Below are 20,231 nucleotides of genomic sequence, written 5' to 3'. Positions count from 1 at the left end.
CATGAACTCTATATAGCCCACCAGGCTCCTCTGTCCATGGGGTTCTCTAGGCACGAATACTGAAGTGCGTTGCCATTTCCTTCTCCAGGGGATCTTCCCAACCCAAAGACAGAACCTGGATCTCTTGTGTCTCCTGCAGTGGCATGTAGGTGGGTTCTGTACCACTAGCACCACCTGAGAAGCCCAAAAATTCAATAGAAGTTTAGAAATAGAGTGTTGAAAAATTCTACAAGAATCAAAAAGACAAAGGAAACAGGAAAACTAGCCAATCAATCCAAGGAGGCATGTTATAGAAACTGAGAAAAAAAGGAAATAAAGGAGGCGAGAGACCAAAAGAAAGTAATCAAGAAACAATACCAAAAAAATCTCCAAGAACTGAAGAACGTAAGTTGCTAGATTGAAAAGGCTCACCAGTGCACAGCTTAATACATTAAAAGACCTACAACAAGGCGTATCAAAGTAAAATTTCATAATACTGAGGATAATAAGATTCCAGAGATAAACAGAATTCAGATTGCCACTAAACTTTTCAAGAGCAACATGGAAATGTAAAAGATGAAACACCCCAAAACTGTAAAGTGAATGACTTTCAATGTAAAATTCCACAGCCAGCCACACTATCATTCAAATATAAGCTTTTAAATAAAAAACATGCTTAGCTATGTAAGATATAAAAAAAATTAACTTCAGCACATCTGTTCTCAAGAAGCTACTGGAGGATATTCTCCTCCAAAACAAGGGAATGCAATATATCAAAATAGAAGATGTGGAATCTAGAATACTGAAGATAAAACATAGGTGAGATTAAGGAATACTCAGGGTTAGAGAAAAACAATGCAAGTGACATTATCTAATGATTTTGTCTTTGAAGAAACCGGTACTGAGAAAGATTTTGTGGGAGCACATAGGAAGAATTACTGACTTACACCTATTGGATCATAGAAAAAGCAAGGAAAATTAAAAAAAGAAAAAATCTATTTTTGCTTCATTGACTACGTAAAGCCTTTGACTGTATGGATCACAATAAACTGTGGAAAATTATTAAAGAGATGGGAATACGAGGCCACCTTACCTGTCTCCTGAGAAACCTGTGTGCAGGTCAAGAAGAAACAGTTAGAACCAGACAAAGGACAATGGACTGGCTCAAAATTGGGAAAGGAGTACGTCAAGGCTGTACACTGTCACCTTGCTTATTTAATGTATATGCAGAGTACATCATGTGAAATGTTGGGTTTAATGAATCACAGGCTACAGTCAAAATTGCAGGGAGAAATACTAACAACCTCAGATATGCATTGATATCACTCTAATGGAAGAAAGGGAGGAGGAACTAAAGATGAAAACACTGGCTTAAAAACTCAACATTCAAAAAAAAAAAACTAAAATCATGGCATCTGTTCCCATCACTTCATGTTAAATAGATGGGGAAAGAGTAGAAACAGTGGCAGACTTTACTTTCTCGGGCTCCAAAACCACTGCGAACAGTGATCACAGCCACAAAATTAAAAGACGCTTGCTCCTTGGAAGAAAAGCTATGACAAACCTAGACAGCGTATTAAAAAGCAGAGACATCACTTTGCCAACAAAGGTCCATATAGTCAAAGCTATGGTTTTTCCAATAGTCACATAGAGATGTTAGAATTGAACCATAAAGAAAGCTGAGCACTGAAAAATCAATGCTTTTGAACTGTGGTGCTGGAGAAGACTCTTGAGAGTCCCCTGGACAAGTAAGATCAAATCAGTCAGTCCTAAAGGAAATCAATCCTGAATATTCATTGGGAGGACTAATGCTAAAGCTCCAATACTTTGACCACCTGATGCAAAGAGCCAACTCACTGGGAAACACTGATGCTGAGAAAGATTGAAAGCAGGAGGAGAAGAGGGCAACATAGGATGAGACGGTTGGATGGCATCACTGACGCAATGGACATGAGTTTGAGCAAACTCCAGGAGATGGTGAAGGACAAGGAAACCTGGTATGCTGCAGCCTATGAGGTAGCAAAGAGGTGGACATGATTCAGTGACTAAACAACTGATTCACATACCATAAACAAAAACTGGGCAAAGCTAATAGCTATCCTAGAGAAAATGTTACTGTATTACACTACTTGACTCAGCAGTAAACAATCTTTACCAAACTATATACAACTAATATTGTCTCACAAAAATCTGATATAATTAATTTTAGAAATGTGAAGATAGGGCATGGTAAGAGGATTTAAATTAGTTAAATCCTCACTCACTATAACAAGAAATGATTCAGTGATATCTAAAAGTCATAAACTAAGAAAGAAGAATATTACGTGGAAATAGATACAATAAGAGAAGCTAAAAGAATCGAAAATTGTCACCTAGTGATTGCAAATTGAGAAAGAAGGGTATTTAAGGGACTATAAATTTTTATTACAAAGATTTTGATAAAAACATTTTAAGAGATAAGTTATTCATGTATTATTGCTATTTGAATTTACTTCTATCTCAGGAGGAATTCAAAAATCTATATAGTGGCAACATTATTATATTAAACTTTATTATCAGCTATGCAATTGTAAACTCAGGAGGAGTGGTCAAGAACAACTCTCAAATATAAGAAAATAAGCACTTAGGTTATTATTTTATAAGGCAAGGCCTACTTGAACCTTTTGATCGTGGCTTTTGCCTTTCTGACAACTGACCTAGAAGCTGTGTTTGTGTGATCCAAATCCAAAGTGAGACGGACAGCAGCAATAATGTTCACTGACTGTTACAGAAAGTCTATAGACAACAAGCCATCTCTCAAAAGGCACAGAAGAGATGAAGTCAATTACATCAAAAACCCATATTAATATTCAATTAAGATGCAGCAACCAGAGAAGAGTTGAAATAAAGTAATTAACAAAACATATTATGCATTCATAAAAATTATATAATAGCTAAAAGCATATAATGATATAATACAAATAACCTTAGCATGTGGTTGGACACTGTGCTAATAAGCATTTATCATTTAATTTACTGCATCCTGTGGGGAAGTTGATATTCTTTTCTCCAGTTTTACAAGTAGGAAACTCAGTCTCAAAGGAGTCAAGTAATATGCACCCCAATACACAAATAAATAGGGGAGCAGGAATTAAAACCTAAGTCCATGGTCATAACCACTAGACAATTTACCAAAAAAACAGAAATTCTAATTTTTGTAAATTCAGAATATTAAATATAATTATGGTTAATCTGGAATATCTTCTTAAATTACATTAATTGTAGATGATCTAATAGTCCCCTATAAATAACTACTTAAGAGTCAAGCTCAAGGACCAACATAAGTTATTTGTGTTTAGTTTTTAAATAATGCCATTTCTATATCCACATAGTTTTCACATTTCTTCATTTTTAAAATTTATACTGTAGAGCTCACAGGAAAATGAACTAGTCATTAGACCAACATATTCCTCTACAAAGTAGTAAGACAAACTTCAGGCAAATCATAGCAAGAAAGTATGATGCACAATATGAACTGTAATATGTTTCTATCATATCTTTGTACATAGGAAATATTCTACAAATACATTAAAAATTCTGTTCTTAAGAAAGGAAAACACTTGATTAAGAAAGAAGAAAAAACTCATTCAGCATTTTCTTTTATATTCATAAATCTTTCTGCTTTTCTAAAAAAATTATCCCAATTAAGAGCCTCAAAATACACAACTATTAAAAGAAACATATATTTTTTAAAAGCTTCAATAGACCCCATGTAGATGAAATGTTGCCTAAAGACAAACAAGGAGAAAAACCCACTTCCCTCAGAGTAAGAATAAAAAAATACATAAAGGGATTTGAAGGTAAAGAAAAAAAAATTGCCTTGCAGCACTGAAATGAGTGAAAAGTCATCAATCTTTGTGATTTGAAAAAAAAGTTCGCAGATTTCTTTTTGTAAAAGCTCTGTAACAGAAACAGAAAGGATAATGCAGAATTCAATTATCGATTAAATTACATAATAAAACAAGCAAGAAAGTCACATAACTTAAAAGTTTGGGTTTTTTTTTAATTTCCAGTCTATGTTAAACTACCTATATGTATATGAAGGGTAAAATAACTCTGAAACTAGGAAAACTCAGTTGGAGGAAACTCTTGAGTATTTATTAAATTAAAAACATAAAAGGTCTTGAACAAACAATACTACTTAAGGATCTTAAAATTATACAGAGGCACAAGGCAAAATATAATTGAAGAGAACTCTGGATTCAGCTACTAAAATCCCCAAGGAGTTTTCAGTAACAGACAAACAAATCAGATACAATCCTTTATAAGAATAAGCACTATCAACATACACTTCTCTTAAAGTTACAAAAGAAACATTCAGAAATGGAAAGAAAATGGCAGAAGAACACTGGTTGGAATGATTTTGCATTTGAATAGTCCATTCTCCCTTATATCAAAAATTTCAAAGTTTGTATGTGCTAGTAGTGGGGACCACTTTAGATGCAAGAGTCCCAGCAATGAACAAAATGGACATACATCTGCCTTCATAAAGTTTACATTCTCATGGAAAAGGAAAACAAAGGGACATAAAAAATAAAATACGTAGTGTGCTAGACAGTGATTTAGTGCTATCAGAAAAACTGATAGGATTCTCTATGGCAGATCTGGATTCAATTTGTTTTAGCAAATTTCTCACCCCTAAGCCCCTACACACAAATACTTCTGTGAAAACTGCACTGCATCTGTTTAAAAGACTACAAGCCATGCAGTCCAAAAAAAAAAATCATTGTAATTTACAACTGTCCTAAGTTCCCATTTTTAAAATTTCATGGCTTCTCACTTACTTGCAAAAATTAAGCTTAGCAGCTTACAATTTAGTAAAGGTAAACATGTAAAGCTATAGTAACATAAATATCTGTGACTGATAGCTGATTACCTATATGTTTCAAGTTAACATAACAATTTGAAGAACTACACTGAACTGAAATCATTTTATGCATCTAATATAGGTCAGGAAAACATGCTTTTTAAATAATTCAGACCTTCAAATTCCCCGTCCAGCCCCCTTCCCTTTAAAACAACAACATCACACTCTTCTCCTATTCGTAGGTAATCTACAATGGGAGTCTTCCTCCTTACAGAGTAAGAAACTGCTGGCAAGGAATCCTGAAAGAAAAGCACTGAAAGGGGATTTGCATATGGCCTTCAAGAAATCCATAAAAAGAAACTACACTTTCAACAGACTTCATGACCTTTCAAGTGATAAAACAACATCCTGAGTGGAAAACTAATGTGCAAACCTAATGTATGGGTCAATCTCAAAAGTCATTTAATTGGAGGCAGCGACTAACCAAGACCACCTGTGCCCAATAAGCTGATAAATTACAAAGCAAGAAATCCAAGGCAGCTCTACTTTATCAATGTCAACTCTCTGAACAACAATGATCAAAGTAAAAAGGAACAGATACTCAATATTAAACCATAAGTAAAAATCTGAGTTGCTGTATTATCATTACTAAAGCAATGATAATCAAAAAACAAAAAAAGGATCTTTCACCTCTTCTTAAAAGTAATTCTGATGACAGGACAGCAATGCATAAACAACTTATATACTAAATAAAATGGCCAACTCACTAATCAGTGACTGGTTTATACAGGTCTTCTCTAGAAACCTGTCCACCTAAGCCTATCGAGATTTTGAATCCATATGTAGTATCGAGCAAAAATCAATATTATCCAGTTGTGTTAGAAAAAAACCCACAGTAACAGAACTTTCTATTACATGGTCACATTTCTCAGAAGTGATGAAAGGAAAATTCTAACATCAGAATAAATAAAATTACTCTGAACCTAAAAACACACTCCGAAATGTTAAGTACATCTACCATTGTGCCTCAAGGCTGAATTCAGTTGATGTTTTTGCAAAAGCTTTCAATTAAGTTTGCATGGCTGTCCTATAATTCTCTGGATGAAAAGCTTGGAAGCTGGCTAAAAATTTCAAGAGGGCTGACTGAACGTAAGTGAACTGTTCCTTAACAAGCCTACAATTTTAGGGGGAAAAAAATGCAGTCAGTTCTATCAAAGATCATCTAACTCTAAGCACAGTTCAACTATCATTTCATATTGCTTGTGAACCTTCATATCACTGTATAAATTTAGCACTATAAAGTTTATTCTGATAAAAATAAAATTTCTTTTTTAAGTGAATTGAAATTAGTCCAAAAACTAACCCTGCTATATACTCTGACTTACATAAATTGAGACTGAAGCAACTGACAGTTCTCCAGAGTTTCTAAATCCAAGTTATTCCAGGAAAACAGTAATCAACCATTTGTGGCAATTCAACGTGTCAATAAATCTTAAAGACCTAAAGACAATGAAATAAGTTATCAAAAAGTAAGTTCAATTCATCGTCAAAAAAATTGGAGTCAATTATACATATATCTTGCCTGGAGAATCCCATGGACAGAGGAGCCTGGCAGGCTATAGTCCATGGAGTCACAAAGAGTTGGACATGACTGAGTGACTACACCTTCATGACAATATTAGTTTTTTTTTCTATACTTCTAAAAGTGAGATTAAAAATCAAACAACACACTGGGCCTAGCTTACTGCACAAGAGTAAATGAATTAAAGAGTTCAGGTAGTGATCTTTGTACTGTTCTTACAGATTCATATCAATATTAATAATGGCAATAACAGTACCAATACTATCATTACTCTTAAGTGTCTTCCAAAGTGTTCACAACACTTTCTTTAATTATGTAATCAGTAGACAGATTATACCTTAGGAGACAGATAAGGATAGAAGAAGAAAAAAGCTGCCAGACTATATAGTAAGCCAGATGAATAACCAAATTCTCAAACGATTTTCTATTTGAAATCAATAGCCACAGACAATACAATAATTCTGGTATTGTATAGCTCCCCTTCATGGATCACAGCCTGTCTTGATGAAGGGGCTGGTGTAACTTAATAAAGTGAAGAGCAATGCCGTGCAGGGCCACCCAAGACAGACAGGTCATAGTGAAGAGTTCTGACAAAATGTGATCCACTGGAGCAGGGAATGGCAAACCATTCCAGTATTCTAACCTCAAGAACCACATGAACAGTATGAAAAGGCAAAAAGATATGACACCAGAAGATGAGTTACCCAGGTCAAAAGGTGTCTAATATGCTATTAGGGAAAATTAGAGGGCAATTACTAATAGCTCCAGAAAGAATGAAGTAGTTGGGCCAAGGTGGAAACGATGCTCAGTTGTAGATGTGTTGAAAGTGAAGTCTGATACTGTAAAGAAGACTATTGCATAGGAACATAGAATGATAGGTCTATGAATCAAGGCAAAGAGCTGACACATTGGAAAAGACCCTGATGCTGGGAAAGATTGGCGGCAGAAGGAGAAGGGGACACCAGAGGAAGAGATGGTTGATGGCATCACTGACTCAATGAGCAGTGAGCAAACTCAGGGAGATAGTGAAAAACAGGGAAGCCTGGCATGCTGCAGTTCATGGGGTTGCAAAGAGTCAGACATGACTTAGCAACTGAATAAATTAGATGTGGTCAAGCAGGAGATGACAAGAATGGACATCTACGTTTTAGGAATCAGTAAACAAAAATGGACAGGAATGAACAAATTTAATTCAGATGACCATTATATCTACTACTGTGGGCAAGAATCCCTTAGAAGAAATGGAGCAGCCCATATAGTCAACAAGAGTCCAAAATGCAGTACTTGGGTGCAATCTAAAAAATGACAGAATGATCTCCATTCATTTCTAAGGCGAACAATTCAACATCACAGTAATTCAAGTCTATGCCTCAACCACTGATGCCGAAGAAGTTGAAATAGACTGGTTCTATGAAGATGCTGCGATTCATGGGGTCGCAAAGAGTCAGACACGACTGAGTGACTGAAATGAACTGAACTGATGAAGATATACAAGAACTTCTAGAACTAACACCAAAAAAGATGTGCTTTTCATCAGAGGGGATTGGAATGCAAAGGTAGGAAGTCAAGAGATACCTGGAGTAACAGTTAAGTTTGGTCTTGGAGTACAAAATGAAGCAGGGCAAATATTAAGAGAATTTGGTCAAGAGAATACACTGGTCACAGGAACCACCCTTTTCCAACAACACAAGAGACAACTCTACACATGGACATCACCAAATCGTCAATATTAAAATCAGACTGACTATACTCTTTGTAGCCAAAGATGGAGAAGCTCTATAAAGTCAGTAAAAACAAGACCTGGAGCTGACTGTGGCTCAGATCATCAGCTCCCTATTGCAAAATTCAGGCTTAATTGAAGAAAAGTAGGGAAAACCACTAGGCCATTCAGGTATAATCATCTCCCTTATGATTATACAGTGGAGATGACAAATAGATTTAAGGGATTACATCCAGTCGACAGAGTGCCTAAAGAACTATGGACAGAGGACTGGAACAACGTACAGGTGGCAGTGACCAAAATCATCCCAAAGAAAAAGAAATGTAAGGCAAAATGGTTGTCTGAGGAGGCTTTACCAATACCAAGGAAAGAAAAGAAGTGAAAAGCTAGAAAGAAAGGGAAAGGTATACCAAACTGAATGCAGAGTTCCAGAGTATAGCAAGGAGAGCTAAGAAGGCCTTCTTAAATGAACAGTGCTGAGAAATAGAGGAAAACAATAGAATGGATAAGACTAAAGATCTCGTCAAGAAAACTGGAGAAAGGGAATGTTTCATGCAAGAATGAAGAATGGGCAAGATAAAGGACAGAAACAGTAAGGACCTAACAGAAACAGAAGAGGTGGCAAGAATACACAGAAGAACTGTACAAAAAAGGTCTTAATGATCTGGATAACCACAATGCTGTCGTCACTCATCTAGAGGCAGACCCCTGGAGTGTGAAGCAGTACTATAAAAAAGGCGAGTGGAGGGGATGGAACCCCAGCCGAGCTATCTCGAATCCTAGACGATGCTGTGAAAGTGCTGCACTCAGTGTCAGCAGATTTGGAAACTCAGCAGTGGCCACAGGGCTGGAAAAGGTCAGCTTTCACTGCAATGCTAACGAATGTTCAAACTACTGGACAACTGCATGTTTCGCATGCTAGTAAAGAAATGTTCAAAATCTTTCAAGCTAGGCTTCAGCAGTATATGAACTGAGAACTTCTAGATGTACAGACTGGATTTAGAAAAGGTAGAGGAACCAGAGATCAAATTGCCAACATCCGTTGGATTATAGAGAAAGCAAGGTAATTCCAGAAAAACATCTAGTTCTGCTTCATTGACTACACTAAAGCCTTTGATTTTGTGGATTACAGCTAACTGTGGAAAATTCTTAAGAAGATGGGAATATCAGGCCACCTTACCCGTCTCCTGAGAAACCTGTATGCGGGTAAAGAAGCAACAGAACCGGACATGGAACAACAGACTGGTTCAAAATTGGGAAAGGTGTTAAGACAAGGCTATATATTGTCACCCTGCTTATTTAACATCTATGCAGGGTACGTCATTCGATATGTTGGGCTGGATGAATCACAGGCTGGAATCAAGATTGCAGGGAAAAATATCAACAATCTCAGATATGCAGAGGATACCATTCTAATGGTAGAAAGTAAAGAGGAACTAAAGAGCTTTTTGATGAGGGTGAAAAAGGAAAGCAAAAAAGCTGGCTTAAACTCAACATTCAAATAACTAAGATCATGGCATCTGGTCCCATCACTTCATGGCAAACAGAAGAGGAAAAAGTGGAAGCAATGACAGATTTTCTTTTCTTGGGCTTCAAAATCACTGCAGATGCTGACTACAGCCATGAAATTAAAAGACACTTGCTCCCTGGAAGAAGAGCCATGACAAACCTAGACAGCATATTAAAAGTAGAGACGTCACTTTGATGACAAAGGTCCATATAGTCAAAGCTATGGTTTTTCCAGTGGTCATGTATGGATATGAGAGTTGGACCATAAAGAAGGCTGAGTGCCCAAGAATTGATGCTTTTGAATTGCAGTGCTGGAGAATATTCTTAAGAGTCCCTTAGACTGCAAGGAGATGAAACCAGTCAATCCTAAAGGAAATCAATCCTGAACATTCACTGGAAGGACTGATGCTAAAGCTGATGCTCCAATACTTTGGTCACCTGAAGAAAAAAGCCAACTCACTGGAAAAGATCCTGAGGCTGGGTAAGACCGAAGGCAAAAGGAAAAGAGGGTAGCAGAGGATGAGATGGTTAGATGGCATCACTGACTCAATGGACATGAATTTGAGCAAATTCCAGGAGACAGTGAAGGACTGGGAAGCCTGGCGCAGTCCAGGGGGTCCAAGAGTCAGAACTGAAGTAGTTTAAAATCATAATGCTATTATGTCACAAGGACAAAAATGATCATACTGTACTCTTCAACTGACCAAACCACTTCCTTCCAGCAAGAGGATGAAACGATCCTTATCTTGATTTACCTCTAACATGCATCTATATGAAATTATGTCAAAAATTACTCAATTTCTTAATTATGACAAAATCAATCTTTCTTGCAAATCTTTTACCTGCAAAAAAAAGGTAATGTAAATCTATAATTTATGTGTCATCAAAGCACGAATACAGTATTCAATTATAAGTTCTACAAAGCTTTAGAGCTCTTAGCCAGTTCAAAATCTTTTCATGTATTCTTCAGATTTTCCCTAAAATGAGATTAAAAGGTAAATTTCAGAGCATTTCTTTATCATATCATCCTCTTTAATTTGAAAAGAGCTGATATGCTTTTAAAAATATTTTTAATGGAGTTTCTTTCCCTCTCTAAAGTTTTACATTTTATTCTATAAAAGATGTGCGTATGCTCAGTCCTGTCCGACTCTTTGTGACTCATGCACTGCAGTCCACCAGGCTCCTCTGTCCACGGAATTTTCCAGGCAAGAATACTGGAGTGGGTTGCCATTTGCTACTCCAGGGGATCTTCCCAACCCAGGGGTCCAACCCACATCTCCTGTGGCTCCTGCACTGGCAGGTGAATTCTCTACCACTAAGCCTTCTGGGGAGCCCCATAAAATATATAATCAACATATAGTATTGATTCTAAACTTAAAAATAGCATCTTAAAACCTATGTGGACTGGTATATGTCTACATGAACATAAGTTTTGAAGATCTTTTAATGAGTTTATGCAAAAGCTAACTACTTTGAGACAACACAAAGGCCATTTTCATTTTCTGATCCTGACAAAGCATTTTAGACTTTGTCCAACTTATGGAAAGATATGCAGTTAAAAACAAAATCAATAATCCCTACACCCTATAACTTACATCTCAGAACCCTTAAACCAAATTCAACTTAAGATAAAAGAATATGCTCATCCACTAAGATTTGAACAGGTCCCACAAATACATTATGACAATAGGTAATATTAACACAACTATCAACACAGATTTTTAGAGGTGGAATTCCGTCTGGAGGCTAGGAAATGGACTAATTTTTCAAGATTCTTTCTTGCCCTAATTGAAGGATTAAAAATACATACAATGAATCGGAAAATAGTGCTAAACACTCCCTTTGTGTATGATCCTCGCAGGTAACTATAACGGACCAAATAGGTCAGAAAGGAACCTCACTCACTACTACGATCAACCACAAGTCAACAGGGCTTTTTATGCTCGTCCTCCTTTACTATATCTGCAAAATCTCACCCTGTGAAACCCATCACCACCATGAAGTCAAGCCACCTATAAATCTGAAAATACAGTTCTTCAAAGGCCATCTGACTATGAGCAATTCTCCCTTACTTTACCACACCTGCTTTAGGTTGTAAACCATATGGAGTGTATTATACTTATACCAACTACTCTTCAATAACTTCAGGAGGCAATTCTAAATTTTCAGTGCACCCTGTAATGCACATGTTTTGAACCAAGGTTTTCTGAGTAATTTTTGCTTCTTCACTGGCTCAAAGAACCTAAAATTAGCTTTTGTAGATAATTCCTAATCTGAATTTACTACACAAGTTACTGGGCAACAGATATAGTTTACAATCTTAGTAAATGATATGCCACTCATTTGTTTCAGCAGAGTGTTTAATATTAAAGCAGGTACTTTTCTGTTGAGTAAGAGCTACCAGCAGGACTCTAACAGGCAACAGTTGCTTACTGGGGCCTGTCAAGATTAGAACATTTTAGATGATTTTTTTCCCCACCCAGAATACTTCTTAAATTTAGCAATACTGACTTGCAGAAAGTAAAAAGTAATGAAAAGGAATAATCCTGAAAACACTGAATAAGTTTTCAGATGATAAAAGACAATAAAGAATAATGAACACTGGTGTTCAGAAGAAATGCCAGGAAAGAAAAAAATATTCATATCTCTCTTTTATCCAACTCTTATTAAACATATGACAGTGTCAACTTGGAGCTCACTACCTTAAAGAAGTGCAATATTTTGTGAATTGAGGTTATACATAAAGCATCTTGGTATGCAGGAGCCAACATACTGAACCCGTGTTAGGAAAAAAGTGTTTGCAAAGACAGAAATCCAGATTCCACCAAGAATTCTCCCAACAAAACCATTAGACTCAGAATGTGTACAAAATAATAAACATAAACTTTTTATCTTTGTAGATTCCAATGGTGTTTTTTTGTTTTCAGTTGGTTTTTTATTTTAGTTGGCAAATAAATAATATTCTATTAGCCATAATGCTAAATGTGGGAAAAAACTGAAAGTAACCAGGATATGAAATTATAAAAAGCAGAAAGTCAATCTAAAATCTTAAGCTAACAATCTTTAAATAAGGTAGCAGTCTCCTAATGAGAAAGAAAACTACTGGCAATTTTAAAAGCCAAATGTTTATACATAGGGATAACAGTAAAGTTCTGCCATAAAACAAATGCATGATTTTAGAAATCAACAGTAAGAAAGAAAATAGCTGTGATTCTAGTACTTATATAGTACTTATACGTCAAGGGAGTAAAAAAATATGATAACCCAAGTTGAACTATTTAAGCAAAGTTGGAGCTTACTCTCTTCATGGTCTAATTCCAAAACTTGAGGCTTAATGGTAAAAATATGAAAATGATAAACAAAAAAATATATGAAAAAGTTGTTTGATAAAACTGAGAACAGAATAAACATTATAAACTTAATTATTTGTTAATATTTAAAATTTAAAACACACAGTTAATAAATCTATGAATCAAAAATAAAATTGAAGTCCAAATTACATTAGACATATTTAAAAGCACTATTTTCTGTTCCTTTTATCCACACAGAATATACTAATCAGAAGTGCACATGATGCAGAAAATGTTTTAAGATTTTGCTTTATGTTTCCAATTATGCACAGTGAAAAACTTCTCATGAATTCAAAGTTTAAAAAAAAAAAACACACATGCAACTTAAAGTCCTTGAGGCTTAATTTACCGTCTTGTGACCATTCTGGCAGGCCACATGCAGTGCTGTCTGCCCCATCGCATCCTCAACATCGACGTCACTGACGTGTTGTACAAGGTCATGGAGTAGTTCTGTCCGCCCATTCACAGCCAGCCAGTGTATCTGTACAGCCATTTAGTTACTTAACATTTATGCAGGAGTATTTCATATAAAAACAGCAAATAAATAATTCAATTATTTCTCAACTGTGAGCACTACATGCATACCAAAGATTAAAACTAAAATTTAAGCCAATATAATTTTTCCCTATATTTTAAATGCGGGAAAATATGTATCAGGATGTAGGTTACACAGTCACGTACTTCGAAATCAAGCATTTCAATGTTCAAAGTAATTAAAAATCCTAAACTGAGGATCACTAATACTCTGCTTCTTAGATGACCATGGACTGTATGTATAGTTTATCTCTAGAGAAGAGGTACTGAATGTTTTCCCTTCCCCAGAAACAAACATAAGTCAAAAAGTAATCAACACAGTAGGGGTCATATTCTTTATTTCCTATATTTTACAGGTAATCCATAAAACATACATAAGTAACATACATGGGGAAGATAAAAAATATAAAACACCTAGAAGTCTACAACTCAAAGATAATGCTATAACTTTGGTCTATCCTGTCCACGTATTTTTCATCTGCCTTTTTTCCATTAAGAAAATATATCATGCAACTTGTTTTCAAATGGTAGCTTTGAACCCAAGCACCAGCTCCCACTTCTTCCCAAACCTCTGAAATGTCAGTAAAGGGTACTTTTTCTTAAACAACAGATCTATTAAGATAATAGAGGAGGAAATGGCAACCCACTCCAGTATTCTTGCTGGGAAAATCCCATTGACAGAGCAGCCTCCGAGGCAACAGTCCAAGGGGTTGCAAAGAGTCGGACACTACTGAGCAAATGAATATGCACATTAAGATAAAGAACAGGAGAGAGTACAATAGCAACACATTTTAAAGCTTTTGTCTGTTTTGTCAGAACAGAAAGATGACCCCTAAACCAGTAAGAGAGAACACTAAGAAGGAAACTTAAGATCACAGAACTCCCCAAAAGCTCAAGAAGAGGTAGCAAGCACCCTGCAGTGTCTCTTAGTTACATATAACTTTTACATGAACTAGGAAACCAAAAGATCTGTGTGACTCGCTTTACTGCAGCATTCATTTTAATAACATGGTCAGGAACAGAACCTGCAGTATCTCCAAGGTATGTATATAAATAAAAACCCAAAACAAGAGAAAGGCAAAGGCATCTCCAGGATGATGGTGAACAGATATTCCAAATAACGCTGTACAGGAAGCCAAGAAATCAACCATTATGACTTAAATCTAACAGCAGTCTCCATAAGAGACTCCCTCAAAACTATTCAAGATGAAAGGTAGTAAACATATGTTATGAGGATATTTACAAAGTTCAGGGAAATTCTAGTAATGAACTGACAATACACATTTAGAAAACAAAATTTTGAGCTGCAATGAAGGGAGTAACAGAAAAGACATATGGATTGAAAAGGAAAAGCCATAATTATCTTAATTTGCAGATGATATGATTATCTATGTAGAAAATCCTAAGGAGTCTACCAGAAACTCCTGAATTAATCAAGTGAGTTCAGCAAGGTCACAAGATATGTGATCAACACACAAAAAGCAATTGTATCTCTATGTACTATCAATGAACATGCAGAAATCAAAATTAAAAATAATGTTATTTACAATTGCTACAAAGAAAATAAAATATCTAGCTATACACTTAAAACTTGCACAAGATCTGTACGCTGAGCAACATAAAATTCTAATGAAAGAAATCAAAGATTTAAATAAACAGAGAGACATACTGTGTTTACAGATTGGAAGACTCAACATAGTAAAGATGTCAATTCTCCCCAAATTGATCTATAGGCCTAATGCAATTCCAATTAAAAAAACCTCAGCAGGGTTTTTCATCATAGACAAGTTTATTCTAAAATTTATACAGATGGGTGCCATTTATATAATGGCAAATGCACATAGATCACTGGGACAGAACTGAGGACCCAGAAATAACCCCATACAGGTATGCCTAAAACATTTTTGAGAGAGATACAAAGCTAATTTCACACAGGAAGTATATAGTCTTTACAACAAATAGTGAGAAAGTAACTGGAATCCATAGGTAAAAAAATGAGCCTTGACTTAAGCACCACAGACAAATATTAGCTTAAATCAGATCATAGGCTTAGATATAAAATGGAAAATTATAAAACTTTTTGAAAAAGGTAAGAAAAAATCTTCGGGCTCTACAGCAAGGTAAAGAGTTCCTAAACTTGACACCAAAAACACAATCCATAAACATAAAAACTGATATACTAAACTTCATCAAAATTTAAAACTTTCATACTACAAAAGACCCAGTTAAGAGTTTTAAAAGGCAAAGTAAAGACTGGGAGAAAATATTTGCAAGTCACATACCTGACAAAGGTTTGGTATCTCCAAAATACAAAGAATTCTAACAATTCAATTAAAAAAAAAAACAAACAGAAAAAGGGCAAATGACTTGAACTCATTTCACAAAATAGGATATACAGATGGCAAATAAAACACACAAAAAGCTGTTCAACATTGGCAATTAGGTAAACGTGAATTAAAACCACAATGAGATTATCACTACATACATACCTATCAAGATGACTAAAATAAAATACAGTGACAACACCAAATGCTGGCGAGAACGACAGAAAACTAGATCATTCATATGTTGCAGGTGGGAGTATAAGATGATACAGTGAGCCTGGAAAAGCTTTCCAGTGCATTTTAAAACTAAACATGAAACTACCATACAACCTAGCAACTGTATTCCTGGGCATTTTACTCCCTAAAACATGAAACCTTTATGTTCGCACAAAAACCTGTACACTATGTTCATGGCAGTTTTATTCACAATAGGCTCAAACAGGAAACAACTCAGATGTCTTTCAACAGGTGAATGGTTAAACCATCAGTGGTACATCTACACCAAGAAATACTGGTCAGCAGTGTAGAGGAATGAATTATTAATACACACAATCAAGATCCATCCCCATGGAATAATGATGAGCACACAAAAGCCCATTCCTAGTATGATTCCATTTATATTATAGTCTTGAAATGACAAAATTTTAGAAATGAAAAACAGATTACTGGTTGCCAGGGTTAGGCACGGGATGAAGGAAAGGAAAGGTGTGGTTATAAAAGAAAACAAAAAACATCTTTTTGGAGTTGGAAATACTAAGAATATTGACTGCAGTAGTGGACACATAGAGCTATAAAGGTAGTAAATCTGTCTAAAACTTAACATAGATACATAAACAGGTACAAGTGGATACAAGTTAAACTAGAGAAATCTAAATAACATAAATTGTATCATTGTCAACATCCTGGTCATAACATTATACTATGGTTTTATAAAATGTTACCATTGAGGAAAACTGTGCAAAATATACAGAAGATTTCTTTGTATTATTTCTTACAGCTGCGTATGAATCTACAAGTATCTCATTTTTGAAAATACAATTATTAATCACATGAAAAACAAAATGCTATGAGAGAAAGAAAAGCAACTACAAGGACTTCCCTGGCAGTCCAATGGTTAAGACTCTGCACTCCCAGTGCAGGGGACATGGGTATGATGCCTGGTCATGGTACTAACAACCCACATGCCACAAAACACAGCGTCCCCCCACCCCCAAAAAGCAACTGTGGTAAACTTTTTGGCCTAACTATGACCAGTTTTTATTTAGCCAAAAAATTAAAACACTGAAAAATGACCTAACAAAAATTATAGCTCTATTGGATGGGTGTGAGGGAAATGTGCTTGTACTTGATGGGAGAAGAGGAGGTAAGGCTAAAAAAGAAACACTTAACTTTATATTCCAGAAAGTCAATAGGTGATGCCTAAAACTGAAAAGTCAAAAAGTAGTAATACTAGCATGTTATTTAGAATTAGAGAAACAAAATTTTTAAATCTATTAAAATAATTGAGAAAAGTTGACTGTGGAGTGAGAAATTTGGAAGCTGAGGAGGAAGGTCAAAAGAATGTTACTAAAGACCTAGATGTGAAACCAGACACTATAAAACTCCTAGAGGAAAACAAAGGCAGAACACTCTCTGACATAAATCACAGCAACATCTTTCTGATCTACCTCCCAGAATAATGGAAATAAAAAATAAATAAATTGGGCCTACTTAAACTCAAAAGCTTTTGCACAAAGGAAACAAAAATACAAATGAAAAGACAGCCAACAAATTGGGAGAAAATATTTGCAAATATTTGTGACTGATAAGGGATTAGTCTCCAAAATTTACAAACAGCTTATGACATTTAATAGCATCAAAAGAAACAACCCACTAAAAAAATACACAGAAGACCTAAATAGACATTTCTCCAACGAAGACATACAGATGGCCAATAATCACATGAAAAGATGTTCAACACTGCTAATTATTAGAGAACTGCAAATTAAAACTATTAACTATCATCAAAAAAATCACAAACAATAAATGCTGGAGAGGGTATGGAGAGAAAGGAACCCACCTACACTGTTAGCAGGAATATAAATTGGTACAGCCACTATGGAGAAGAGTATGTAGGTTTCTTTAAAAACTAAAAAATAGAGCTACCATATGACCCTGCAATCCCACTCCTGGGCATATAACCAGAGAAAAACAAGATCTGAAAGGACACATGCATCCCAATGTTCACTGCAGCCCTGTTTACAACAGCCAAAAGAGGAGGCAACCTAAATGTCCACTGACAGAGGAATGGATAAAGAAGATGTGGTAAATATATACAAAGGAATATTACTCAGCCATTAAAAGGAATGAAATAATGCCACTTATAGTAACATGGATGGGCCCAGAGACTGTCATACTGAGTGAAGTAAGTCAGATAAAGAAATGTCATATGACATCCCTTATATAAGAAATCTAAGAAAGAAATGATACAAATGAACTTATTTACAAAACAGAAAGAGACTCAGACTTATAAAATGAACTTGTGGTTGCCAGGGGAAGGGATACTTAGGGAGTTTGAGATGGCCACATATACATGCTGTATTTACAGCCCTTGGGGCTGACTGTGTAGCACTTGGAACTCTGCGCAGTGCTATGTGGCAGCAGGGGTGGGAGGGAGGCTGAGGGAAGAAAGGGCACAGGTGTATATATGGCTGCGTCCCTCTGCTGTCCACCTGAGACCACCACAGCGTTGGAAACCGTCTATGTGTGTGTGTGCTCGGTTGCTCAGTCATGTTCACTTTTTGCAGTCCCATGGACTGTAGTCTCCCAGGCTCCTCTGTCCATGGAATCTTTCAGGCATGCTGGAGTGGGCTGCCATTCCCTACTCGCGGGGCTCTTCCCGACCCAGGGAGTAAACCCGCATCTCCTGCATCACTCGCACTGGCAGGCGGCCTCCTGATCACTGCGCCACCTGGGAAGCCCTGTTAACTGGCTGCACCCCAATACAGAACAAAAAGTTCAAAAGAAAAGAGAAATTAAAGAAAAACAAAGAGAATGTTTATTTTTTTCAGGCTAAGAGTGTCATGAAGTAGATGTACATTTATTTGACATAAAGTACCATATAATTCACAGGCCTTACAATTCATCTATTTAAAGCATACAGCTTACTGGGTTTTAGTATATTCACAGAGTTGTGCAATCATCACTACAATCAATTTTAGAACATTTTCATTTCTCCCAAAGAAGCCCTGTACCCATTAGCACTTCCATTTCCTGAGATGGATACAGAAGATACATGTTTCACTCTGGCTCTGCCACCTGTGTGAAGAAACTCACCCACTGCCTTCAGTTTTTCTTACTGATGTTCCTCTGCTTTTTCCTCATAGGACTCTTAGAGGCAATGAATTTTGTTTGACAGTAGTTGGGAGACAGCATAGGCAACATAACCAAACAAAGATCACTTCATTCTTATTGCCTCAACTTTTATAATTTTGCTGAGTTCAGAACAAACCAAGTATAAACATTTCACCCTTAACATCAATATGTATAAATTAGCTAAGAAGTGTACCTGAAATCATTCTGTACCTTCCCAATTACCACAAAGAAATAACTGCAGAAATATTTGTACTACACTTTGTATTACTATTACTTTTGATATTATTTTCTAAAAGTATTTCTAAAATCTCAGACAAAAACTCTTAGCACTTACTGCAGTAAGACCTTCATTATTACAAATGTTGACATCAGCACTGTATTCTAATAATTTACTCATGCATTTCTTTTGCCTGAAAAGAAAAAGAGACAGTAAAGACAACTGTTACTAGAGAAATAAACAAATGAAAATTATTTAACTGAAATATTAACTACACTCAATATTGATAGCAAATAACCTGTATCTGCAATATTTAAATAAATATTTCAATAAATAAATGTAGCATAGGAAACAATATTGTTTCTATGATTCAAAGATAATAGGATTTTAAAAAGGCACAATGAGGTTTTAATGCCATTGGGACAAATTCATCATTCAAAATGCTATGAAATTTCTAGTGTTGACAGAATACTTGAAATAGTAATCTTCATTAAAAATCTAAGACATTCATAAGTTTAATGGAAGTGGAATGGACAGAGTAAAATGATGTCTCAATGAATGCTGTATCCTATATTCTTGATTGTATAATATTTAAAATGAGTTGTAAAAATAACAAATTAATAAAATGGCTATCTATTCATCCCCTTACCCACTTAATTTTTTTTCAGCTTTTTTACTGTAGTAAAATACACATCACGTAAATTTATCATCTTAGCCATTTTTAAGAGTACAGTTCAGTGATATTAGGGTTCCCTGCTGCCTCAGACAGTAAAGAATCTGCCTGCAATGCAGGAGGCCTGGGTTCAATCCCTGGGT

General features: G+C 35.7%; 1 protein-coding gene across 8 annotated transcripts in view; it reads right to left on the bottom strand.

Annotated features, from left to right (window-relative positions):
• Positions 1 to 20,231, bottom strand: part of HACE1 (HECT domain and ankyrin repeat containing E3 ubiquitin protein ligase 1) — a 115,327-nt gene that overhangs the window by 81,765 nt on the left and 13,331 nt on the right. For 6 of the 8 annotated variants that reach the window (XM_061131899.1, XM_061131897.1, XM_061131898.1 and 3 more), the window contains 2 exons: positions 19,533 to 19,608; positions 13,336 to 13,467 (listed from right to left, as the gene is read on the bottom strand). In XM_061131899.1, the coding sequence (XP_060987882.1) occupies positions 13,336 to 13,467; positions 19,533 to 19,608 (208 nt within the window). The remainder of the gene's footprint in view (positions 1 to 13,335; positions 13,468 to 19,532; positions 19,609 to 20,231) is intronic. The other 2 variants (XM_061131900.1, XM_061131901.1) reach the window with 1 other exon arrangement.

This window comes from Dama dama, chromosome 28 (assembly GCF_033118175.1).
Source record: "Dama dama isolate Ldn47 chromosome 28, ASM3311817v1, whole genome shotgun sequence".
NCBI classification, from domain to species: Eukaryota; Metazoa; Chordata; class Mammalia; order Artiodactyla; family Cervidae; genus Dama; species Dama dama.
The sequence above is the reverse complement of the archived record's forward strand: the minus strand, read 5'-3'. Positions and strand labels throughout refer to the sequence as shown.